Here is a 27429-nt window from a genome sequence, read left to right as displayed (position 1 = left end):
CCTCAAGGAATCTTCCAGTTATTGGAAAAAAGAGTAGAAATTGGGATGAAAAAGAAACATACACAATCCAGATTTAGTCCCGTAGTAAAACAGCTGCTTAGAAGCAACAAGGAAAGCAGAAAATGAATCAATGTAATTCACCATATTAATAGAATGAGAAAGGGACAGCATATGAGCATCTGAATAAATGCAGCAAGAGCATGTGAAAAACTTAATATTCACCCACGACAGTAGTCTCAACAAATTAGAAACTGAAAAACCTTCTTCAACCTGCTAAAGGGCATCTACAGAAAAACTACAGCTAGCACCAAACTTGATAAAAGAAAGAATTCCAGTGACAAGGAGTAAGGCAAAGAGGTCTGCTCTCTCTCACCAATCCAATTTAACATTCTGCTAGATGTCCTATTAGGGGCAAAAAGATAAGAAAAAAGAAAGAAATGTCATACAGTTTGGAAAGAAACAAGTGTTGCTATTCACAGACAACATAGTTGTCTGCATGTAAAATTCTAAGGAATCTACCAAACTGCTACCAGAATAAATGAATTTGGCAAAGTTACAGGATTAGCTATGTTAATATATAAAAATATATTTCCATATATTTGTAATTATGAAGTGGAAATTTAAGTATAAAAATAATGCTATATATAATAACACAAAAGACTATGATAAATATATCAAAATATGTTTAGGATCAGTATGATGAAAGCTACAAACCAATGGGACAAAAGAAATCAAAGCAGACTTGAATCAACAGAGAGATATAAGATATAGACTGTAATATCCAATATTCTGTATGTCAATTATACCCAAAAAGATTTAGAGATTCAGCACAATCTTGATAGACATTGCAGTATGAATTTTTTTTGTAGCAACAAGCAAAGTAATCTTAAAATTATATGGAAAAGCAAAGAATTAGAATAGCCAAACAATTTTGAAGAAAAAAATGGCTAAATTTGGAAATCAAAGAACCTGTGTTAATAATTTACAAAGTAATAGAAACAAAGACAGTATGATATTGACAAAAGAACAGACACATAAATCAATGGAACAGAAAAAAGATTTCAGAAACAAATCCAAACATGTATGGTCACTTGACATTTGACAGAAGTGGAAAGTAATCAGGTAGGTAAGGGGTAGTATTTTCTGAACATGTAATGCTGGAACAATCGAGTATCCTAGTGCAAAACAGTGAACCTCAACTCACACCTAATACCTTATAAGAAAATTAACTCAAAATAAATCTCAGACTCATATATATGACACCTCCAACCCTAAAACTATTCAAAGGAAAGAGGAAAATAAAATATTTGCAAACCTGAATTAGGCAAAACTTTCTTAGATACAATACCAAAAGCATTATCAATATTTTAAAAATTGATAAATTGAATTTAAACATAATTAAAACTCTCTATGAAAAAAAGCCTGAAAGGGGAATAAAAAGACAAGCAAAGGCAGAAAAACATCTTTCTGAAAAGCGACTTGTATCTAGAATATAGTAAGAACTCAAAACTCAACAATAGGAAAACTAAATTAAAAATGGGGCCAACTATTCGCAGATGCACTTGATTAAAGATATATGATTGGCAATTAAGTGCATAAAAACACGCTTGAAATAACCAGCCGTTTAAGAAATACAAATTAAAACCGTAATGAGTGACTACTACATGCTTATTAGAGTGGGAAACAAAACAAAACAAAAAAGAAACAAACCAACTGGTGGTGGGAAGGGATGTGATATGGTTTGGATCTCTGTCCCTCGCAAACCTTATGTTGAATTGTAATCTCCAGTGTTGGAGGTGGGGCCTGGTGGGAGGTGATGGCGTCATGGGGGCGGATTTCCCTCTCGGTGCAGTAAGAGTGAGTCCTCTTGCGATTTGGTTGTTGAAAACTGTGGTACCCTCCTCCGCTCCCTCTCTTCTTCCCACTCTGGCCAAGTGAAGTATGGACTCCCCCCTTTGCCTTCTGCCATGAATTGTAAGTTTACTGAGGCCTCTCTAGAAGCTGAGCAGATGCCAGAATCATGTTTCCTGCCCAGCCAATGAAACCTCTTTTCTTTACAGATTACTCAGTCTCAGGTTATTTCTTTACAGCAGTGCCAGAATGGACAGGATGCAACTGGAATTTTCATGCCTCATCACTGGAAACACAAACTGTTATAGGCACTCTGGAAACAGTTAAGTAGTCCGTTATGATAAATGTAAATGCACCACATGCCCTGGCCATCCTATCCCTAGGTATTTAAACAAGGAGAGTAAAAACTTGTGTTTACCCAAAAACCTGCAAGGAGTATTTACATCAGCTTCATTCATGATCAGAAAAACTAGCAACGACTCAAATATGCTTCAGCTGGTGAAGAGGTAAACTATTCTTCAGCCCTAATAAAAGAAAAAACTTAATCACACATTCACAATTGCCCATTTCTTACTGTGTGTTAGCACGCCAAACTTTTGACAAGTTTTTCTCCTCCTGACAGACCCCAGATGGATTTGCCTGCAAGTTTGCCTAACAAGCCTCAAAGCACAGACTTGGAAAAAACATTCTGCCTTACCCTGACTACAAAACACCATTTCCTGTTGAAATCCCTAGACTTTTTCCCCTGCTCTCTCCCACACCATTAACATATTTTCGAAATCAGTGTTACTTCTATTGCAACAGTCCTTCTGAATAGTTTCTCCCTATCTAAGCTCAGACTTGCTTTTCTTTGACAAATGACACAAACTATAATACAGATGACTTGCGAATGTATTATTGCTAAGTGAATAAAGTCAGATTCTACCCTTACCTACTGCAGGATTCCGGTGATATGACATTCTGGAAAAGCCAAAGTGCAAGAACAAAAAACAGATCAGAGGTTGCCAAGGGCTGGGGGTGGAGGAAGAGATATCCTGCAGAGGAGCATGAGGGAATCTGGAGTGGGTGGGTATGCCTCGGTATCCTGACTTTGATGGTATTACATGAATACATGTTTATCAAAACTCATAGAAATGTACACCAAGAGTGATTTTAGAAATTCACTCGTAGAAATTCACACCAAAAGAGTGAATTTTACTGAATATAAATTGTAGTATTTAAAAGTCCCTGCCAACTTTCTTTCATTTAACACACATCTCCAAGAATAACAAGGAGCTTCAGCTTAGATTCTAGACAGGGAAAAAGATGGGTAAGATTGGATGATCTTAAGCAGTGAATATTGTTTGGATTTTTGCTCATATAAAAATCTCAACCTTTATTCTTTCTGGTTCCACACTAATGCAAAATTGTCTTAAAGGTTCAGAATACTAAGACTTCCATAATTAGTGTTCATTCTTACTAAGTGAATATGTAGCTCTCCCCTTAAAATTTACCCCAAATCTCCCATTTGCCTTTCTTACTAATCTAAATGTCCCTAGTACTCTTCTTCTTTTTTACACCTCTAGCTCCTCCAACTAATACTGCGACAGCCAGGTGGGAAGGAGTCCCTAGAGAAACTCCAACCAGCCTGCCCACTGAGGGGAGCCTTGGGAAGCTCACAAGGTTTGCAGCAGGAATGAGCCTGGGCCTGGCCCCTCGTTCTCCTGTGTGGAACCTGGGATTCAAACTGCCAGGTGGAAAGAGCTCTAGCAGAGGGCCTCTGGCCTTGCGAGAGTACCTGTTTGCCCCTCTTTTTCCCTTTTTCACCAAATAAAACCCTGCTTCACTCACCCTTTAAACACTCTGCAAGCCTGAATTTTCATGGCCGTGGGACAGAGAATCTCGTTTTTAGCTGAACTATGGAAAAGGCTTACAACAATATTCCTGCATGCATCTTGTTCCATTTCTCTCTCTTACTTATTTCTCTTCTATCTTTCTTATGGTGTGTCCTGACTCCCGCAAATTCATATCACTCTTTTTTTTTATTGCATTTTAGGTTTTGGGGTACATGTGAAGAACATGCAAGATAGTTGCATAGGTACACAAGTGGCAGTGTGATTTGCTGCCTTCCTCCCCCTCACCTATATCTGACATTTCTCCCTATGCCATTCCCCCCAACTCCCCACCCCCTGCTGTTCCTCCCCTATTTCCCCCCAACAGACCCCAGTGTGTAGTGCTCCCCTCCCTGTGTCCATGTGTTCTCATTGTTCAACACCAACCTACGAGTGAGAACACATATCGCTCTTAAAGTACACCTGAACACAATACCCTTCAGATTTCTAGTTGGAAAAACAACATTAGGAATTATGCCTCAGAGGAACAAAGAAATAAACCATATTACTGGTCAAATTTTAACTCAGTTTCAGGATCCAAACAACAACACAATGCATCTTTTTTTTTTTTTAACTATTTTTTTTCATTGCCTTTTAGGTTTTGGGGTACATGTGAAGAACATGCAAGTTTGTTGCATAGGTACACACATGGCAGTGTGATTTGCTGCTTTCCTTCCCTTCCCCTATATCTGGCATTTCTCCCTATGCTATCTCTCCCACCTCCCCACCCTCCGCCCCGTCCCTCCCCCATTTATGGACACAGGGAGGGGAGCAATGCATCTTAAAAAACAAGTTTCACAATTGCACCAAGTAGCAAATATTTAGTTTCAGTTCTGCAAATATTTTGCTTAGTTTCAGTTCTGGAAACATTTGAGTTAGTCCATACACTCTTTAGAACACGTATGTTTAAGAACCCTGGGCAGAGTCGGGTCCGGCAGAGTTTGGAGGGAAAAAAAAAAGTACCCTGTTTTCTATGAAATGCAGTATCCTGAACTCCGGAATAAAAGTAAATTTGATAAATAAAATTGAGGGAGGAGGGGAGAAAGAGAGAGAGAAAAAAAGAATAAAATAACTGTTTTTTCAAAAGCAAAAGAGGTTCAGTAAAGGTCTCCTTTCTGCTGTACTGAAGCACAAACATACACCATTACGCGGTGGTTCTTTCTCAGAAAATTTGTCATATATTGAAATGCTGAAGGGTTTGCTGGTGGGCAGGGTCTGTTTCTCACTCTTACCCTCAAATCTCCACATCTCTTTTTAATTACAAAGGATCTATAAGTCAAAAGCCGTGGATCAATAAATGAAAAGCCCCTATGTTTGCAGGGCAACATCTAACCAAAACAGCACTAACAATATAAACAAGAACATTTTTTCCTTCATCTTCTTATAATCTTAATTCATTGTTCGTTTCTCTTACCCCAGACATATTTAAGTAACATACACAGTACAATAACTGATGTAGCAATTACACATCTATTCTCCAAACCATCCCTAAATCGCAAACACATCACTTCTACAGAGGCTGACTATGAAGTGCTAATGCTCCTAAAACCCAGCTTCCTTCATGCTGCAGTGGAAGAAAAGTTGTCCCCATTTTTTCAAATGCCATCAATTACATTACCAGATTCTTTCTCTTCCAAGCCATCTCTGAATGTAAGGTCTATTTTTAACATTTTCTGTGAAGTCTCTGCAGCTGTCATCTTGTAGCTTAGCAAAACAGATTACAAAATGCCTTTAGGAAGGAAGCTGAAACCGAGCCATCAACGGTTTGCTATGTGGTGACGTTGAAATTACTTGCTTAACTCTTACCCTGAACTCACAGAATGCTCTGGATAAGCAAATAATTCAAATATCACCAGATATAAGGAGATAATTCAAAGATTACCAGATTCAGGGATAACACTGGACACAGGAAAAAAACCTTATAGATATCACTAAACATCCACTATAATGGCTAAAACAAAAAGACTAACATAAATATTTTTAGGGGAATGTGCTACTACTGGGACTCTAACACACTGCTGGTAGGAGAACAAATCTAACAACCGTGTAATACTCTCTGACATAACTACTGAAGTTAAACATAACCAAATCCTGATCTAGTAATTCTACTCTTAAGTATACTTCCCCATGAAACACACATACACACACAAAAGAACATGCACAAAGTGGTCATAATAGCATTACTTGTAGCAAACCTGAAAACTCAAATTCCCATTACAAGTAGAATGGAGATATATTGCATACTAATACTATGAAGTAATATACAACAATAAACTGGAAGAAATTCCTACTATAGGCAATGCCATGGATGAACTCAAAAACATAGTATTTAGCACAAGAACTCAGACACTACTGCATACATCTTGAGCTTTTACGCTTATATAAAGTTTAAAACAGACAAAAGTCATCTGTGAAGATTCTTTTGTGAAATAAGAAGGGAAAAGGTGACTGGCAAGGGTCCAAGAGGGTTTGACACTGCTGGTAAAATTCTATTTCATAAGAAGAGTAGTGGTTGTATGGATGGTGCTCACTTTGTGAGAATTAAGTATACACTCATGATATATAACTGTTCACTATGCTAAATACAAATATTTACTGAATAAATATATTTGTGCAGAAAACAATACCTGTATTAAAAAAATAAAATAGCACAAATTAAATACATCAGAATGGGTGCCTGCCTATAGGGGTTTGGGAAGTAGGACTAAAAAGAGAATACATAACTAAGAGAGGCTATAGAAAGGTCAATGAGGACAGTGTGGCATCAACTCACACTATAATTTACACACAATGTATTATCTGTGGTCTAAATCCCTTAAGCCACAGACAGCATGGCCTGTCTGGGAGAACTCCCTTCAAAGTTCTGCAAACTCTGACAGAGAGGGCAGGTCAGAAATGGGACTAAAAATAGAATACATAAAATTAAAAAAAGCTATAGGAAAGTCAATGGTTCTAGTATGACATCATCAACTTGGTCTACAATTAACTTGCCAACTGCACTACCTGTGGTCTAAGTGGAGGGCAGAGAGTGCCTTTCCTCGGGAGAAAAATGAGGGGGTGATGGCAGTTTCACGGAATCTTAAAGGAAGGGTCAGATTGTGAGACATAAAATTGAAGTTATTTCAGCTATAAGGAATGAGACAGAACAATAATTTTCTACCTTGCCTACACATGTGAATTACTAGTGTGCTTTTAAAAACAATTATAACGTACAACAGACTAAATCAGGACCTCTGGGGGTGGAATTTGAACATCCATATTTTCTGAGAAATCCCTCTCCCAAATGACACTTAAAGGAAGCCTGTGTTGAGAATCACTGGTATAGAGTACATGAAGAAAAGTATAAAAATTGGTAACAATTATATTACAAAGGTAGGTTAGTGACAGTAAATGGCCACCGATATAGGCACTGGGGACCCATGAAAGCAGCTGTGCAAGGGGGGTATTAGTAATTAACAGTGTAATTTTAGGAGATTTAGTGGAGCACTGCTTCCAGGATGGAAAATAAAGAAACAAAACAAGAAAGATGTGGGCAGCAATAGCCGCCATTTTGTGATCTGCTCAGCCATGTTGTGGTTTGCATAAGTTCAGTTTACTGTTTCCCCCGCTGGTAAGTTTCAGTTTACTGAAACTTAGGTAGGTAGGTGGGGATTAACCCGGCTGATAAGCTTGTTTACTGAAACTTAAGTAGGCCGGAATTTCCCCGCTGATAAGTTTCAGTCTACTGAAACTTACTTAGGCCGGAACTTCCCCACTGCAAGCTACCCTTGCCGGCCTCTCTGCCTGCCCTTACCTAAGCTGTGAACTTAGCTACAATAAACCAGACTTGATCAGACTCCTGTCTTGTCTCCATTCTTTGCATCTCCTGTTCCCATCCATCCCCACTCCCTCCCTTCAAGCTCCTGTTGTTGTCCTGCAGGTCCGGAGGAAAGAAAAAGAAAGAAAGAAAGGCAGGCATGCCCTTTTCTTTTTTATAATGTAAGTTTTAAACTTCTCAAGTCCATACTTGATACTTACACTTGAAATTCCTTTTTATTAATAAATCCTAGTAGAAAGTGTCTCAGAAAAATGAAATAGAAAATTTCTCTTCCCCAACAGCTGAAATCCTAAAATCTGGCTCTTATAAAACAGTAAATTGATAAAATTCACAAAAGTATCAGTATTACTCTCCTGATGAAGTGCAGATATTATTTAAAAATGTAAAGCTCTGTCTTGTGTTCTATTATATAAAATTCTAGTAATGTCATCTATAGAAAGAAGGCTCTTCTAAGACACCTAAATATCAGAACCTGTAGCTTTGTCCTATGAAAGACTGCAATATAAACGTTTGTGTAAACTTAGTAACTGTCACATTGCCAATCGATGCATTCGTCTTCTGACTGGATAATATTTTTCCCTGTAAGCCAGAGAAAAACCTTTAGAATTTCTTGTTTATGTGTAAAGGTTACTAAAGTAAATTAAAATGGACACCAGGCCTGAAGAATCCCTGAGCAGACAAACCCAGTGAAGCCTCAGAATTGACCTTAACCTTGACTGATTTGAAAACATAACTGAAACTTATTTCTGTAATTCTCTATTTGAAAGAAAACATAACTTAAACTCAACCAATCAGAAGTAGCCAATGCACTTTAATAACTAGGGACTTTCCGACGGAGTAAATCAAATAAGGCAAATATGTAACTGCAACCAATCAAATGATTTGTTTTCAAATTTACCCCATAAAAGTCCAGAACATTAAGCAACGTTTGGTTTGATATTTCCCAATTTATGAATTCTTCTTACTCAAATGAACTTTTTAAAGTTTTATTGTACCTCAAGATTTTTCTTTAACAAGGTACGATAAACTTAAGTGCTGATTATACTGATTTCTAACTCAAATGGGAGTTAAAGTTGGCAGTTATTTGTAAATCAAACATTATATTTTGTTATAATTGTAGATTCAAGTGCAATTTTAAAAAATACCATCTGAGATATCTGCAGAACTCTAGACAGATTTTCTCGAATGACCCAGCCAGGGCAGGTGCCCCCTTCTGATGTCTAGTCGAGAGATGGACATTTAAACAGATAAAGTGAAACCACCTTCGAAAAATTACAACTGAGGAAATTATGAAAGTGAAAGAAATCAGACCTACCTGACTCCATCTTGCTTCTAAACTTTAAGCTGCCCTGTTCATTCATTCCTGGGCATAGGCTGAACTAACTTTGGGAAGGAATTCAGTTTATGATTTGACTCTGAAACAAAATTGTTAATAGCTCTTTCCCTGAAGAAACCTGCTTCGTGCCTGGGGACCACTCTGCCTTTGCAGGACTAGCAAATTAGCTACAAGATTAGAAATTACAGTTTAGGGGTCATGCAGTCTCTGGCTCCAAGAGTCTGAACCTCCCCAGATTGTTTCTGGGGATAACATCACTATTGTAAAACCTAAGGTCAGTACTTGAGATATTTTGCAGACCCTGTGCTCCATGGATCACCTGACACTACCCAGACCTGTAATCTGGCCCAACCAATTCTGCCATCGCACCCAAGAACAGAAGACAGCCAAAAAAAAAAAAAAAAAGAAAAAAAAAACACCTCATTTTGACCTCCTATGATTCTATCTCCAACCTAACCAATCAGCACTCCCCACTTCCCATGTTCCTTCTGCTAAATCATATTTTAAAAGTCTGATCCCTGAATGCTCCCAGAGACGGATTTGGAGACAGATTTGAGTAGTAATAAAACTCCCGTCTTCTGCACAGCCGCCTCTGCATGAATTACTCTTTTCCATTGCAATTCCCTTGTCTTGATAAACCGTCTCTATCTAGGCAGCAGGCAAGGTGAACCCACTGGATGGTTACAATAGCACCACGAATGCTGAGCTAAGAGCACCCTGTTACAAAAACAGTGGCACACCTCCCTTAAAAACAAGTTTCCCAAGAAAGGTGGGAAGAAAACAAGGGGCTCAGGCCAGCTGCAAATAGATGCCTACCTTCCAAATAAAATGCCAAGCCCGCTTGAGATCGCAGCACGTGCACGTGTCCACCCCAGGCTGGACGAACAAGCTGGATCGGAGAGCTGTGTGCGGAGAGGGCGACTGGGTGGCCCTGAAGCAGGCCACTGGGATCCCCCGTTTCCCTCTCCCTGTCCTTCCAAAAGCCCGTAAGCCACAGACACCCGTGTCCTGTCCAGGGGACACCCCTTCTCAGGTCCCCCAAAGTTCTGCAAACTCTGATGACGCAGGCAGGTCAGAGGCCCGTGACAGGTGCGGAGGCTTCGGACAGATTTTCCTTCCATGGCCTGGTCGGCGCGCATGCTCACCCAACTGAGAAGGCCCTGGCGCGGTCACACTGGGTAAATCGAGGCGACGCGCTTTTTCCCGCTTTTTTGGCGCTCTTGGTGCCGGCTTCTCCTTCACCCCAAGGCAGAGCGCTGCAGAAGCGGCTGGGAAGCGAAACCGAGGAGCGCTGCGGCGGCGGGGCTCGCGGCCACTGCTAAGCGGGCGCCCCGGGGGCTTCTGGGCGCTCCGGCGCTCACCCGGGCCCCTACCTACGGAACGCCTTCCGGTTCCCGCGCCGACCCGGGCCCCCATCTACGGAACCCCTTCCGGTCCCCGCGTCTGCTGGCCTCAAGTCCGCTCCGCAGCCCCGGGGGCGGGGAGGGGGCGGGGAGGGGGCGGGGAGGAGCGGGGCCGGGGCGGGAGGCGTGGCTGCGCGCACAGGGCCCCACCTCCCGGCGCCCCGAGGTCTCCCTGCGGCTGGATCCCCCGCCTTCCATTTCCCCGGCAGCCGCCGGCGCCTGGGACCCGAGCAGGAAGCCCAAACCGACCGGAAGGTGATTCCTGGGCTCCCTGTCCCACCTCCGGCAGGGACGTGACCGACCTCCAGCTGGGAGCGCCGGTCCGGGTCTGCTGGATCCCTTGTCGGTGGTAAGGACGCAGAGGATGGACGCCCTTGTCCCGTGTCCCTCATTTGGAGGCAGAGCCCGGGGATTGGGGGAACCCAGGGGAGGCCTCGACCCGGAGCCGGTTCCCACCCTGGGGCACAGGAGCGTTTTAGGTGGCGAAGCTATTCTATGTGTCATGGTGGATATGTTCCAGGAGCAGGAAGACATCACTTCGGTTGGAAAACTTAACAAAAAGCAGCTCAGAAATAGCTCCCTTTCTAACCTCATGCCACTCAAAGAAATCACTTCTAACAACAAGCAGCCTGAAAGAGCAGACAGGAAAACACAAATGAGAGCTCAGACTCTGAAGGACTGGGGCGGGTGCTGGGAGTCTCCTGGGTCCATCGCCAAGCTTCACACCTACACGGTGGACCCCAGTAAAACAGCAGGCCATAATAAGCACCAAGATGCCTACAGCTGCAAGGTACGGGGGAACAGACACAGAAACTCTCCCTCCCAGATAGCAGGACCAGAAAACACGGACTAAGAGTCTATGTGTGATAAAAGACTCTGCTCTGTGCATGTAGAACACCTGGTCCCAACTAAACCCTGGGGCCCTAGGAGGATAAGACATCCCCTGCTGACGAGGCCCCTCCTCACTGGCCCATTTATAAAAACCCCGACACTGTTACAACTTGGCAGTAGGCTCGGGACCCCTCTTTGTCATAGAGACCTGTTTTTCCTTTTGCCTATTAAACTCCTGCTCCAAACTCACTCTGTGTGTGTCTGTGTCCAAGACCTCAACTTCCTTGGCCATGAGACCAGGGATCTTGGTATTTACCCCAGACAACAAGGCTGCTTCAGATACATCTCATACATTTGTCAGACCCACAGAATATACAACAGAAAGCGGGAACCCTGAACGATGGACTTACTCATAAGGTATCAATACGTGTTCATCCAGACAAGTGGTACAACACTAATGGGAGACGTTAATCATAAGGGAAATTGTGTGGGAGGAAGAAGTGATAAATGAGAATTCTGCACTTGCCCTCGATTTTTCCACAACCTTAAAACTATTCTAAAATAACATGTATTTATTTTTAAAAAGCAGATGACTTTTTGTCAGTGTTATGATTGCTTTTAGCTGTGACATAGAAACCTATAATCATCCTTCAATATAACTTATAACTTGTTGCCACATACAAATAAAAAAAATACATATATATCCTGCACCACTGGATATAGTAAGGTTAGAATTTTCTTACATGATCACGGAACAGCCTTGATCACATTTCAGAAGTAGTACCTTCTGCATATGGATACCCAGTGTTCCCAGAAACATATATTGAAGGGACTGTCCTGTCCACAATGAGTGTTTTTGATATGTTTGTCAAAAATCAGTTGACTGTAGACACATGGATTAATTTTGGAGTTCTCTATTCTGTTCCATTGGCCTATGTCTTATCCTAGTACCATACTCTATCAGTCCAAATGCTTATGATAAAGACGTGCTCAAGGCTGGGTAATTTATAAAGAAAAAGATATTTAATAGGCTCACATTTCACATGGCTGGAGAGGCCTCACAATCCTGACAGAAAGCAAAGGCACATCTTACATGGCAGTAAACAAAACAGAACCTGTACAGGGAAACTCTGCTTTATAAAACCATCAGATCTCCTGAGACTTATTCACTATGATGAGAACAGCACAGGAAAGACCTGCCCCCATGATTCATTTACCTCCCATCGGGTCCTTTCCATGACACATGGGAATGGTGGGAGCTACAATTCAAGATGAGATTTGATTGGGGACACAGAGTTAAGCCATACCATTCTATCCCTGGCCCCTCCGAAATCTCATGTCCTCACATTTCAAAACCAATCATGCCTTCCCAACAGGCCCCCAAAGTCTTAACGCACTTCAGCATTAACTGAAAAGCCCACAGTCCAAAGTCTCATCTGAGACTAGGCAAGTCCCACCTATGAGCCTGTAAAATCAAAAGTAAGTTTGTTACTTCATGGCCAGGCTTCACAGAGCCGAGAATAAAATCTTATTTTCACATTTAGAGGAAAACACAAGAAAAGTCAGCAAATGAGAAACTGTGGCCCTTGAAGTGGGAAGAACAGTAGAATAATGTGTTTTAGGAAGATATAAGGGAAAGACACTGAACAGGGGTCACTTTGTTTACAGTATTACTTTTCAGTGGTTTCAAGGGTAGAGGAAAATATCCATATTTCTCAATTACACAGTATTTTCTAATAATGAGACATAAAGAATGCCTGCAGTATGCACGTAGCTAATACAACAACCTTATTGTATTTGCATCTCTGTGGGTTATTCTCAAAGAAGATTTGCATTGAACGAAGTTAAACAGTCAAGGACAACTTTACTCAAAATTGTTGCAATAGGGTCAAGCCTGTTTCAATAGGGAAGGGAGACTGTATTCAACTCTGTTGAACAAAAGGCAGGACAGTTTGTAAAGCCTGGCATATGCTAGTGAAAAAGTCCTGGAGAATGTTAGTGGGGAACATGGGTCAACATGATGAGGCCATTTGTATTTGCTAACTGGCACATACGGAAGTGAGAGTCCTACCCTCCCACAGAGATGGGGAGATGAGGGAACTATTTTTCTTGATTATTACTTTTCAAAGAAATGGCTCCCAGTAATTTTGAGAAAGGTATTTCTGGGCTGTAAAACTGATAAAAGGCTAGAGAAAGATTTAAATATGAAATAAGAAGAAAGAATTTATAATGGGAAGATTTCTAAAGTAAATAATCTAAGAAAAGATCTGTAGTCAGGAAGAAATCTGTCTTAAAGTTTAGTCAAGTTGAGGGGAATATCAAGGCAGTCTTGTTCATCCTACACATGTATAAAACCTTGTTCAGAGTTACCTTGACATTAACTCACCCTTAAAATTCTTGCAAACACATTAACAGAATATTTTATTTAAGTTTTCAAAGTCCTAGCAATGTTGATAACGTTGTGTTAAAAGCAGCTAAAAGGCGCTTAGCAAAGGAACACAGTAAATACTGGTGTAATCTACTTGGATTTAGCCAGACCACTCAGCTAAGAGCAGAACTGCCTTTTTAAGAATTAAGCCCAGCCTTAGGCAAAAGTGTTTAGTAGACAGCATTTTGCTTCAGTTCTTCTCCATATGTCCTGGTATTTCTGGTATTATAACAGCCCACAGTAGGACCACAGATTGTGAAGGAAGCCGGAATTTGGGAGTTGGGAAACAGTTCAGTCTTCCTCTTTACTTATCCACAAAGTAAAGAATACCTACCTAGCAAATACAAGTGTTGGTACATCCAATGAAATAATGTGGATTTAAACATTTTACCAATTACTTTCTGACTTCAGTACACAGGTGAACGGACAAAAAAAAAAAAGGGGGGGGGTGCATTGCAGCGCGCTCTTCTGGGAACTGTGGGTAAATTAACTCAGATAGTTGAAATGGATTTTCTAGGTGAATACAAAAGTCTTGCTCTAGGAACAACTGCTCCATTTTTTAAAATATATAAATACATTGAAATGTGCAAACAAACATCAAATTCACGTGAAGAGAAACACCAATGTTCATCCCTTTCCTCAACCCTTATCCACACATGCATTTGGGCAGCCCAGGGAACCTCAGAATGAAAATCAGAAAATTATTTATCAAGAATTTATGTCACTTACAGCAGTAGTTCTAAAACTTTAATGCACCTATGAATTACCTGGAGATCTTTTTAAACTGCGAATTCAAATTCCCTGGGTCCGGGATTCTGCGTTTCTAACGATCTCCCAGGTGAGGCCTGTACTGCTGGTGGCATGACTGAAATCACCTTTGCAAAAATTGTAACAGTGAGAACCTAACTACCCAGCAGATTCACCTTGCCTAATGCCTAGACAGAGCCAAGCTACCAAGACAGGTGAACTGCCATAGAGGAAAAGCAATTCATGCAGACCCCGCTGTGTGGGAGTCCAGAGTTTTAGTCAAAACTCAAATCAGTCCCTCAGAGCATTCAGGAAGCAGTTTTTAAGGACAATTTGGTGGGTGGGAGGAAGCCAGTGATACAGGTGATAGAAATAAATTATTTAGGCAGATGGTAAGGACAACAGAGTCATGGGCAGAATTTTCCTTTTTTTTTTTTTTTGAGACGGAGTTTTGCTCTCGTTACCCAGGCTGGAGTGCAATGGCACGATCTCGGCTCACTGCAACCTCCGCCTCCTGGGTTCAGGCAATTCTCCTGCCTCAGCCTCCTGAGTAGCTGGGATTACAGGCACGTGCCACCATGCCCAGCTAGTTTTTTGTATTTTTAGTAGAGACGGGGGTTTCACCATGTTGACCACATTGGTCTCGATCTCTTGACCTCGTGATCCACCCGCCTCGGCCTCCCAAAGTGCTGGGATTACAGGCTTGAGCCACCGCGCCCGACCAGAATTTTCCATTTTAACAAAAAACAGCCCCGCAAAATCACTTTTTTTTCTAACAAGGAGCAGCCTGAGAAATTGAACTGCAGACATAGCTAAGCAAGCTGGAAGCTTGCACGGATGAATGCCGACAGCTATGCCCATAGAAGAGGGCTCGCTCCAGTGGAGGCTCCGTCTTCTTTTCTTTTCCTTTTTTGTATGTTGAAAATGTAATTTTAATAGTTAATTCTTCATCTTACATAGGAGCACAATAAAATACACCACAATCTGAAGAACTCCAGAATTACGAGTATAAGAGTGAAGAAAATTCAGATGGGCTACAGTAGCCATCACCTTAAACCGCAAGAGACAAAGTTCCAACCCGAAGGTTAACGTTTATGTATTTATGACTGGCTACATTTATGACTTAAAGAACAGTTTTGTGGGCCAGGCACGGTGGCTCACACCTGTAATGCCAGCACTTTGGGAGGCTGAGGCGGGCGGATCACAAGGTCAAGAGATCGAGACCATCCTGGCCAACATGGTGAAACCCTGTCTTTACTAAAAATACAAAAAAAATTAGCCAGGCGTGGCGGCATGCACCTGTGGTCCCAGCTACTCGGGAGGCTGAGGCAGAAGAATTGCTTGAACCCAGGAGGCAGAGGTTGCAGTGAGCCGAGATTGCCGCCACTGCACTCCAGCCTGGTGACAGAGAAAGACTCTGTCCCCCCGCCCCCCAAAAAAAGAACAGTTTGTGAGGGGAGCAACTCTGCCCATGAAGAAGAAAAATTCCTGAATTTCAAATTAAAGAACAAAAGGCGCTCCCATAGCAAATCCTAGAGGGATGAAAGCCAGAATCATTAATTGAGGATTTGATGCTCTCGAAGGAATAAACCTCTCTGATGACACGCAAGCTGGGTGCTTGAGAGCGGCAGGTTTATAAGGAAGATTCGCAAATGCCTCAGCAAATCCCAAACGATCATCAGATCAGTGTTCTTAATAGCACACCAAAGGTTACAGTAAAGGAACTGGTAACATGGCACAGGCCAGGCAGAGAACCATCTATATAATACAAGATTAGGGAGGAGGGGACCAGCTACTCCACACACTATGCAAATGGCACACCTGGCCCTAACCAGTTTTTCCCCCACTGTGTAAACGACGCAGCTGGTCTGACCAATCTTTCCTGCTCTACAGGAATCAGACGCTACCTCCTCAAGCTCATCTATAAAACCTTCCACATTTCACTGCTGGAGCGGCAACCCATTTCTTCAGGACCCCCTCTCTCTGCAGCAGAGAGAGCTCTACTCTTTCTTTTGCCTGTTAAACTTCTTTTAACCTCACTCTGGTGTATCTGTGCCCTAGTGTTTAGTGGCCATGAGACAGCAAATCTCAGGTATTTACACAAGACAGTGATGCCGCTTCCCAGTAAGTCAGGAGTGCTGATCATTTGAGTCAGAGATAAAATCACAGGGAGTCAAAGCTGCCTTCTTGCACTGAGTCAATTCCTGGGTGGGGACACAATATCAGATGAACCGTTTTATTTAGCTGGGCGGTTTCAGCTGATCCTTCAAGTGCAGGGTCTGCCAAATATCTCAAGCACTGGTCTTAGGTTTTGCAACAGTGAGTGTCTGCCAGGAGCCGCTTGGAGAGGACCCGACTTTCGTAGCCTCCAGCTGCATGACTCCTAAGCCATCATTTCTAATCTTGTGGCTGGCTTGTTAGTTCTCCAAAGACAGTCTAGTCCCCAGGAATGAAGGAGGTTTGTTTTGGGAAAGGGCTGTTATCATCTTTGTTTTAAACTATAAACTGTAAACTAAGTTTCTCTCGAGTTAGTTCAGCCTACACCCAGGAATGAATAAGGCCAGCTTGGAGGTTAGAAGCAAGACGGAGTTGGTTAGGTCATATCTCTTCCACGGTCTCAGTTATAATTTTGTAATGATAGTTTTAAGAAAATGATGACACAGAAAGACATCTGACCTAACTGACTCCATCCTTCCTCTAACCTCCAACTGCCCTTGGTCATTTCTGGGTAACTAGAAGCTAACTTTGGGAGAAATTTAGTTTACAGTTTAAAGACAGTAGCCCTTCCCCAAAACTACCCTGCATTTGTAAAGCTAACAAAAGGCCACCAGCCTGGGAGAAGAGAGGAAGCTGACTTCCATCCAGGTGTAGACATAAAGGATGGCCATCCATTACTCTGGAGGTCACAGGATTTGCCACTTCCCGGTCACTCTGGTAGGTGACATCACTGTTACTGGCCTTTTGAAATGTCTTCTCAGGTTTTTGCATTTCTGATGACTGATGGCTCCACCCGTCCCTGCCAAGTGGTCCCGGGGCCCCGCACGGAAGCTAACTAGGTGCTCACCAGGACCATTTTCCACACCCCAGGATTGCATCTCCCACCAGTGAGCCACACCCGTTCCCTAACCACCCCCTCCTCTCAAAACTCTCTTTGAAAAACTCCAGCCTCCAAATTTAGGAGGAGGCTGATGTGAGTAGTAATAAAACTATGGTCTCCCGTTTAGCCAGGTTTACATGTGTAAAACTCTTTACTGCAAGTTTCCTGTCTTGATAAATCAGCTCCATCTGGGCAGTGGGCAAGAAGAACCCATTGGACGGTTAAAGGACCTTCCAGAAACTTCCAGTCCTGGCATACAGACAGAAATACTCACTGCGAGAGTGGTAAAATGGAAAATTCCTACAGTCCCTAGGAGAGTCAGCTCTCAGCACAGGAGGGAGTCAGAGGCTCAGCAGATGTTTGCAGCGGGTGAGGAAGAGGGTACGGCACAGCACAAAGGGGGAACCCGGCCCAGGAGCAGGCTGTTCATGTTTTGGGGTCCCATCACCCTCCCCAGTGCCCTGGAGCTTGTGACTCTGCAACAATCAGGCCTGAAAAGGGTCTGAGACCACTGGCCTGGGACAGATTTAAGAATCTCTACTCAGGCCTAGCAGGTGCCTCACCCCTGTAATCCCAGCACTGTGGGAGGCTGAGGCCAGCAGATACCTGAGGTCAGGAGTTCAAGACCAACCTGGACAACATGGTGAAACCCCGTCTCTACTAAAATACAGAAATTAGCCAGGCGTGGAAGCAGGCACCTGTAATCCCAGCTGCCTGGGAGACTGACGCACGGGAATTGCTTCGACCTGGGAGGCAGAGGTTGCAGTGAGCCAAGACTGTGCCACCGCACTCCAGCCTGGGCAACAGAGCAAGACAACTCTATCTCCAAAAAAAAAAATTCTATTCAGTTTGTTTTAAAATACAAGGAAATTTTCTTCCTAATGAGCAATTAAGTGGTGTTGAAGGTGACTGAACCATGAGAAAGAACTTCTTTGGGTTGGAAAGATCTTTTAGGAGGGTGAGTGAGGGGAGAAGAGATGGTTAGCTGTTCTGGGTACGACCCTCCTGTTGCTGCCTCTGGTGTAGCTAGGAGTTGAATAAAGGAAAATTCACTTCTAAAGCAGGTGGAAGAAATTAGAGGTTCATGGAAGTGTTCAGTAGATGCTGTCTCCAGGTAGCAGGTTACAGGAGAAGGTAGGAGTTTTAGTGGCCAGAATAACATATCTATTATACTACATTCTTCTATGTCACACAGGCAGAAATCAAGCTGTCCACAGTTCAGACCAGACGTTATGCCCTGTGATGAACTTTAGTGCTTCCTGCGCAAAACCGAAAATAAAAACCCTTCTAGGTCAAAGGACATTTGGAATAATGATATTCCACACTACTTAACAAGTTACTTAAATAACACCTTTTGAATGACTGAAGCATGCCACATATACTTTGTACATATAATTATTTATTTTCAATTTACAGTCACTGTCCACGATAGACAGTGTAGTCAACACATATCGAGCGTTCCAGGGATTACCCGACCACGAGCCCGAGCTCTTTCTTTCTTTCTGGGGGAGGTGGGGTGGCAGGAGAGACAAGGTCTTGTTCTGTTGCCCAGGCTGGAGCGCGGTGGTGCAATCAGAAGCTCTGTTAAGCCTGATACATATATTGTCTCAGTCAGTTTCCCCAGAGCACTACTATCTCCAGAGTATTCTGATTAAGAAAAAGTTTAAAGAGTTTAAATATGTTGTCCAAGGTAACAGAATACATAAGCACAAAAGCTCATACCTGAATCCATGCCATCTGATTCTAGAGTCCATGGAAACTGACAGCTAGAGGACTCAGTGTGATGCAGCTACTAAGTGACAGGTACAATTTGTAGGCGCAGAAAGATGTGATACATTTTGTCATCTATCATATGGGTTATAGCTACACTCTTATAACAAAAGACAGGTTAACAAGAGAAAAGCCTAATACATTTACTTAAAGTTTCATATGACATGGGAGATTTCAGAAATAAGAACCCAAAGACTCAAGGAAAACTGTCCATTTTTATGATTAGATTGTATGGAGAACGGAAAGCCATGTAGGACTGTGATTGGACCAGAGTGTAATGGAAAGGTACAGACTTGGGGTGTGCTACCCAGCAGGGCCTGTTTGTCCCAATCTTGGCCTCTGTGTGCAGCAGTCCTTCCTCCTGAGTAGAGGGCAAGACCCATTCCAGAATGAGGCTCTTATGATCTACTATCAGAGAAGTAGGTCAGAGAATTTCTTTATGGCCACATTACATGGAAGAATAGAGCAAACTTAGAGTAATATTTCCAGTTTCTATAACTGGCCTTTGGAAAGAGGAATTCTGGTTTCTATGGCATGCCTAGGGGATAAAGGCGAGTCAGAGGCAGGTGGATAGAAGAAGGTCAAAGAGAAACTTTGCTTCTGAGGCCCCTCCAATGTTTTCCATTTCAAAGTACTCAGCATGTCAGAGTGCCAATCTTTGGAGTATCATCTTATAAGCCCGCAACAAATTCAAGCACACCTGCGTAGGTCTAACTCAAAAACTGTGATCACTCTTTTGCTCTGAACCGGCTTAGTACACTTAAACCAAAAGTACGTAAACATTTGACCTGAAACAAAAAAAAATGACTACATAATTGTATAGGATAAAATGTAAAAATAAGCAAATGCCATTTTCATCTGGTTAATTAGCAAATATTGGATAAATAAAAATATAATATTGGGGAGTGATACAGATAGGCAGGAATAGCAGTGTGATGGAGGAGTACAACAGCCACATGGTGGAGTAAGAAGCCCTGGACCCTCCTTCTTCCAACAAACACAGCAATTAAGCAACAATTCATGGGAAATTTTCCTTTTTGAGAAATCAGAAACAAATTGAAAGGTTACTACATCAAGAGAGATAGCAAAACTACATTTACCAAAGCAAGTAGGGAAATATAGAAGAGCCTCTGACCAAAAACTCTTCTCAGTGCCACATAATTAGGAAGAAACTCTCTAGCCCTCAGCCTCACCCAGGGGAGAGAAGGCGTTGATTTGTGCATCCAATACTCCACCTTTTCTGAGGGGTTCCCCAGAGGACTGGCTTCTGTCTTGCCATACTTGGAACTCTGAAGTTTCCAGTACAGTCTAGCCACCTTCAGAAGAACAAAGATGGTGGCTTAGGCTGATGGATGCCATGTATACTTTCCTCTGCTCAGCACACAGCAAACAGGTGAAAAGTTTCCTTCGGCTTCCCTTTGGGAATGGAAAGCTTAATCAATGTATCCAGTACCTCAGCTTCTCCAGGGCTGCCCAAGTATGAACATCTGACTCATCAGTCCTAGAATTCTACTGAGTCCCACATATATTAGTAACCTGGGAGAAAATGAAGGTGGCAGCTTGGCCTGGTAGACACCATAGCTCTTCCTCAACCCCAGCTCAGCAAAGAGTGAGCTGGCAAAAACCACAGTGGTCTTCCTGGGGAGGGAAGAGTTGGTAAAGACCCCAAAATATGTGGCTGGACTAATTTGTGGGGTCTTCTCCTATACAAAATCAGTCTGTGAAGACTAGAAGAGGTGCCTATTTTTTCTAAAGTGCAGACATCAGTACAGAGAATCAAGAAAAAAATGTAGGGAAAGATGTTTCAAAAAAGAAAAGCAGACACATTTTTAGAGACCAACCCTAATGAAACAGAGTTGTATGATTCACCTGACAGAAAATTCAAACTAAAAGTCAAAGATGCTCACCAAGGTCAAGAGAACAATGCATTAGTAAAGTAAGAATTTCAGGAAAGATTTGGAAAATATTTTTAAAACTACCAAACAGAAATCACGGAAGAACACAATAACTGAATAGAAAAATTTAGTAGAGGAGCTCAAGAGCAGACTAGATCCAGGAAAAGAAATGACCAGTGCAGTTTAAGAATGGTCACTGGAAATAATTCAGTCAGAGGTTTAAAAAGAAAAGGGTGAAAGGAGCGAAGAGAGCTTAAGGGAATTATGGATCATGTAAGACAGGATAATATAAACATTAGCAGAGGCCTAGAAGAAGAGAGAAAGAAAAGACCAGAAAACTTATTCACAGAAATGATGACTGGAAACTTCTCAAATCTGGACAAGGAAGTGGACATCCAGATCCAAGAAGCCTGAAAACAAATAAACACCAAACCAAAGAAGACTGCTTTGCAAATTTCATACCAAGACACATTATAATAAAATTGTCAAAAATCAAAGACAAAAAGAGAACTTTGAAAGAAGCAAGAAAAATGTGATTTGTCAATGTAAGGGGAACTTCACAAGACTATTAGTACATTTTGCAGCACAAACATTGAGGGCAAAAAAAAGTGTGGATAGTAAATCAAAAGTGCTGAAAGAAAAGTGCCAGTAAAGAACACTGTACCCAGCAAAACTGTTCGCAGGTGACAGAAAGATCATCACTACTATACCTGCCTTATGAGAAATGCTAAAGTGGGTTATTCACGTTGAAACAAGGGTAACACAGTATCATAGGAAAGCAAGAAACTCATGGTAAAGGCAGATATATAGACAAATACAGAATACTGCATTACTGTAATGATGATGGGCAAATCCTTTTAGTTCTGGCATAAAGGTAAAAGCAAAACAGTGAGGCATAGCTGCACACACCTGTAGTCCCAGCTACTTGGGAGCCTGAGGCAGGAGGATCACTTGAGTCCAGGAGTTAGGGAATAGTCTGGGCAACATAGCAAGATCCTGTCTCAAAAAAAAAAAACACCCAAGAAGTTAAAAGATAACACCATTAAAATAATTATTTAAAAGTTAAGAGATACATAATATGAGTAGATATAAATTGTGACAACTATTTCAAACAGGAAATTCTGAAATATGGAACTACATGGATGAGCCTGTAGGATACTATGTTAAATGAAATAAGCCAGACAGCGAAAGACAAATGCTGCATCATTTCACCTACACGAGGTGTCTAAAAGTCAAATTCATAGAATTAAAGCATGTAAGGGTGGTTGCCAGGGAATGTAGAGGAGGAAAATGAGTGACTAGTCAATGTGCATAAAGCTGCAGTCAAGTAAGATGAAGAAGCTCTAGAGAGCCACTATACCTTGTACCTACAGTCAACAATAATGTATTGAACTTAAAAATATATTAACAAGATAACCTCATGTTGTGTTTTTCTTTAGTAAAAGGCGAAAGATTTATACAATCTGAAGAGAAACCAGAGTATAGTTGTGTTTTTAATCACAATTTAAAAATGGAAAAAACAATTGGCACTGTTATTCATAACTGGCATGAGATAAAATTGACACAAAATTTCTGGAAAGTAGTTGACAAGATGTTAAGAATCTTAAAAATGATCAGACCTTTAGACCCAAAGACAAACAATGTGAAAAGAAATCCACTTCACCTTATTTGTTTCTTAAATACCACATAGATTGTATTATTTATATGGTTAGAAATGTTATTCATTGAGCACACATTCTGAAATAGTAATGTAGCATGTTCCTCTGGATTCTGGAATGCTTTGTGAGAGTGTTAGTAGAATTAGTATTGTTCAAAAATACACTTTGGGCCGGGCGCGGTGGCTCAATCCTGTAATCCCAGCACTTTGGGAGGCCGAGGCGGGTGGATCACGAGGTCGAGAGATCGAGACCAACCTGGTCAACATGGTGAAACCCCGTCTCTACTAAAAATACAAAAAATTAACTGGGCATGGTGGTGCGTGCCTATAATCCCAGCTACTCAGGAGGCTGAGGCAGGAGAATTGCCTGAACCCAGGAGGCGGAGGTTGCGGTGAGCCGAGATCGCGCCATTGCACTCCAGCCTGGGTAAAAAGAGCGAAACTCCGTCTCAAAAAAAAAAAAAAAAATACACTTTGGTTTTCCTCTTTTCAAGAGCATGATAGAATTATACTTCTCTACCTTCTTAAATTTAGGTATGACCCCATGACTAGTTCAGTCAATTAAATGTCTGTATGTGTTATTTTTGGAAGTTTTAAGAACTAAAATGTGATTTGCACATTCTCCTCCCCCTACCATATCAGACAACATTTCCAATGGTATCTTCTGTGTGCCCTGGGTCCTGCAGTGAGGTCGATACAAAGCAGAGCCTTCAGTTAACTTTCTTTAAAAAAAAAAAAATAGGAAGGGTCTCACTCTGTCACCCAGGCTTGAATGCAGTGGTGTGATCTCAGTTCACTGAAGCCTCAACCTCCCAGGCTCAAGCAATTCTCCCACTCCAGATTAAGTGCTATAGGTACATGCCACAGCATATGGCTAATTTTTTAAATTTCTTTATAGAAATGGGGTCTCACTATGTTGCCCAGACTGGTTTTGAACTCTTGGGCTAAAGCAATCTTCCTGCCTTGGCCTCTTAAAGTGCTGGGATTACAAGCGTGAGCCACTGGTTCTTTTTCTTTTTCTTTTTTCTTTCTTTCTTTTTTTTTTTTTTTTTTTAGATGGAGTCTCCCTCTGTCACCCAGGCTGGAGTGCAGTGACACTATCTTGGCTCACCGCAACCTCCACCTCCCAGGTTCAAGTGATTCTCCTGCTTCAGCCTCCTGGGTAGCCAGGATTACAGGCATGCACCCCACACCGGGCTCATTTTTGAATTTTTAATAGAGACAAGTTTTCACTATATTGGCCAGACTGGTTTCGAATTCCTGGCCTCAAGTTATCTGCCCACCTTAACCTCCCAAAGGGCTGGGATTATAGGCCTGACCAACCATGCCAGGCCCTGGCCTAGTTAACTATCAATAGATGTAAAGCGTGGGGAAAAAATTTTGGAACTCGAGGGTCATTAGTCATTGCCAGATTTAGCCACTAAAATGCTTCTCTTGCTTACTCGTTCATGAGATGAACATCTCAACTAAGAAAACATCTCCTTTTCATTACCTGAGAATATCTGAAGTGGTATTAAGATCTGTGAAAAAGTTTTGACACTTTGTATCAATAACATATTTTCATGACACCTAGAGTGTGAAAAAAATGTCTAAATTTAGCATGACTCTTAGCTCTAGGGAACCAGAGTTGCAGCATAATTTAGTGTGTCCTTGCTGATAAAGGGAAGAATATATTGATTGTAAAAGTAGTTAAATATTCAATTTTGCAAATTCAATTGTGATTAGTTAGCAAACATCAAAACATCATTGAGTATATAGCACATGCACCATCCGTGGTTTTAGGATATGCTGAATGTATAGTTGAATAAACTTGATACCTAACCTCAACAATTTAATGGATGATACAGATATGCGCCCTCTAAGATAGTCTGGAATGGTCCCAGTCTCCTGGTAATCATTTCTGCAACTAGATTAAAAGAATCTCACTCTCTCTTTCTGTCTCTCCCCACCTCTTTCTTCCTCTCTCTCTCTCTCAGTTTCCATGGCTTCCATAAAAAATTACCTTAAACTGAGTGGCCTAAAACAAAAAAACCTGTTCTCTCACAGTTTTGGAGGCTAGAAGTTGGAAATAAAAGTGTGGGCATAAATCATGCCTTCTTGCAGTCTCTAGAAGAAACTTTGATTGATGTCTTTCTCTTGCTTCTGGTGTCACCAACCATCCTTAGCACTTCTTGGTTGGTACCTGCCTAATTCCAATCTCTGCCTTCACCATCACATGGCATTCTTCCCTCTGTGTTAGTGTCCAAGTTGCTGTCCTCTTATAGGAGAGTCATGTTGAATTAAGGGTTCATCTCACTCCACTATCATCTCATCTTAACTAATTCTAACTACAACAGTGCTATTACAGAGTAAGATCGTATTTTGAGGTACTGGGGGGTACCAGTATATATTTTGGAGGCACACAATTTATACATATTTTGGAGGTACACAACTCAACTGATAACATTCTAGAAGCCCTAATTCTGAAAGAGGCAAGCTGCCATGTGATGAATAGCCCTTTTGTGAGAAGAAATCGATCTCTTCGGCTACCATAGGCCTACCAGTTTCCAAGTGAGAAGACTTCAGCCTTCTCCAGCACCTTACTTGAAGATTTGTGAGAAACCTTAAGTTACAGCACCCAGCTAAGTTACACCCAGATTCCTGACCTACAGAGACTGTGACATAACAAATGTTGGGTTAAAGTGCCCAGTTTGGCAGTAACTTATTAAACAGCAATACAAAATCAATATATCAATCAAAAATGAATCAACGAATAGAAATAACATATGGAGTATGGTTAGGAGAGGATGAAATGTAGCCAGTATGGACCTGGTTTGCTCAAGTTTCCAAATTAGAATAGAATTATTATTAACACTTAGAGTACTTTTCACATAAGTGACACATTAAGTGTTAAATAATTTACTCAGGAATCTGGAGGTGAAGACTATATGAATGCCATCATAAAAGTATTTTCTGAAAAGTAGTTGATATTAAAGAGTATTGCATGGGTGTTTAGAGACAGATGATGGATTTTTCTTCTCATTGGTTGTTTAAAAAATGGTATCATATTACCTTATATTGTTCTTTTTAAATATTTTACCCAAATTCTATTTGTATTGTTCTTAAAGTTTTTATATAGAGTCTACCTCTTAAAATCCTTGGTGATTTCATATTACACCTGGTGTGAAATGGAAAACTTGTGGTTCATTCATCTTATTCTACCAATCCCTCCCCAAACTATCTTTGAACAAACTGCTGGCTGGGATAGCTGGTTCTACACACAATGCAGAATTCACACGAATAGCTTACAGGGGACATATACATAGACATGATTATTTGCAGGCATGTTTTCTATGCTTTTATTATAAATATTGATTGCTAGATGAGAATTACTTCATGTATTTTTTTTCTTTGCATCATGTTCAAAATTCAAGCTCCTTGACCACTTGTTTTAGGATGATTTTTGCTTTGTAGAAACTCTCTTATCTTCACCACCATCAGGAACACCACAACCATCTACACAAAATCAGCTGAAATTTACCATTTCCTGTTTTTCTGAAGACACAGCTTGTATTTTACATTTGTTGTTGTTAGGTTTCTATTATGCATTTGTATTTTATATTTAACATTTTGATATAATCCTCCCAACAGATAATGTGGAGCGTAACATAGATGCTTTCTGAATAGTAACTGAATTACTGAATTGGAGTCTCACGTGAATCTCATAATAAGGGGATCATATTACTTTATAGTTTGAGAATTTAACTCCCAGAAGCTGCTTTATCCCCCATTCCTAAACTTTGTATTTGTATTTGATAACACAAAAATGATGGGAGAACTGTGCTATTCCAAAAATAAAAACAATTCTTAGATTATACAAGTGAGCTTTAACAATACATATCCCCGTCTTAGTGAATGGGCTTCAGGCTCATGCTAATATCTCCACTAATAGTTGATATGCTGATTGATGATAGCTTATAAAAATATCTTTCTTTGGAGACTTTTGTTGTAAATATTTCCTGTGCAGCTGACCTCATTTTGTTTGCAGTGAAAATTCCTGAACCTTGAACATCAAAAGCTTGTAAGCAATATCTTGCTTCACGATAATGTTGAAAATACTCTGAATACTAGTGTAATCTATTATGGAACAGGTTATAGAAATACATTTATTATTGGAAAGAGTTTATATTTCAAGTCTTGTATTGATCAGTAGGTTCAGTTGGTGTTTAAAAATCATATATTTTGCTGTATAGTTTTCTTATACTAGTAATGGTAAATTCAGTTATAATGCCAAATGTCTCTCTCTCTCTCTCTCTCTCTCTCTCTCTCTCTCTCTCACACACACACACACACACACACACACACAAACACAGAATTATTTTTTTGCAGACAAATATAACCATTCGCCTAGACTAAATGTGGAACATTTGTTAAGAGGTGTTATAAGCTGAATTGTGCTCCTATTCTCTTCCCCAGAATTCATATGTTGACATCTTAACCCTCAGAATGTGTCTGTATTGGAGATGGAGTCTTTAAAGAAGTAATTAAGCTAAAGGTGAGCAGTAATCCTATATGATGGGCATTTATATAAGAAGAGATTAAGACACAGATACATACAGAGGTCAGACCAGGTGAAGACAAAGAGAGAAGATGACCATCTACAAGCCAAGGAGAGAAGTCTTTAAAAAAAATCAACTCTACCAACACCCTGATCTCAGATTTCTAGACTCCAGAACTCTGAAAAAAT

At 41.1% G+C, this 27429-nt stretch overlaps 1 protein-coding gene across 4 annotated transcripts in view; it reads right to left on the bottom strand.

Annotated features, from left to right (window-relative positions):
* Positions 1-10321, bottom strand: part of LOC120365036 (C-type lectin domain family 2 member E-like) — a 28272-nt gene extending 17951 nt beyond the window's left edge. For all 4 annotated transcript variants that reach the window (XR_012518554.1, XM_074403146.1, XM_074403147.1 and 1 more), the window contains exon 1: positions 10021-10321. Coding sequence is in view for 3 of the 4 variants with exons in the window: in XM_074403146.1 (XP_074259247.1) it covers positions 10021-10291 (271 nt within the window). In the remaining variant the exon portion in view is untranslated. The remainder of the gene's footprint in view (positions 1-10020) is intronic.
* Between the last annotated feature and the right edge of the window lie 17108 nt (positions 10322-27429).

This window comes from Saimiri boliviensis, chromosome 7 (genome assembly GCF_048565385.1).
Source record: "Saimiri boliviensis isolate mSaiBol1 chromosome 7, mSaiBol1.pri, whole genome shotgun sequence".
Lineage (NCBI taxonomy): Eukaryota > Metazoa > Chordata > Mammalia > Primates > Cebidae > Saimiri > Saimiri boliviensis.
The sequence above is the reverse complement of the archived record's forward strand: the minus strand, read 5'-3'. Positions and strand labels throughout refer to the sequence as shown.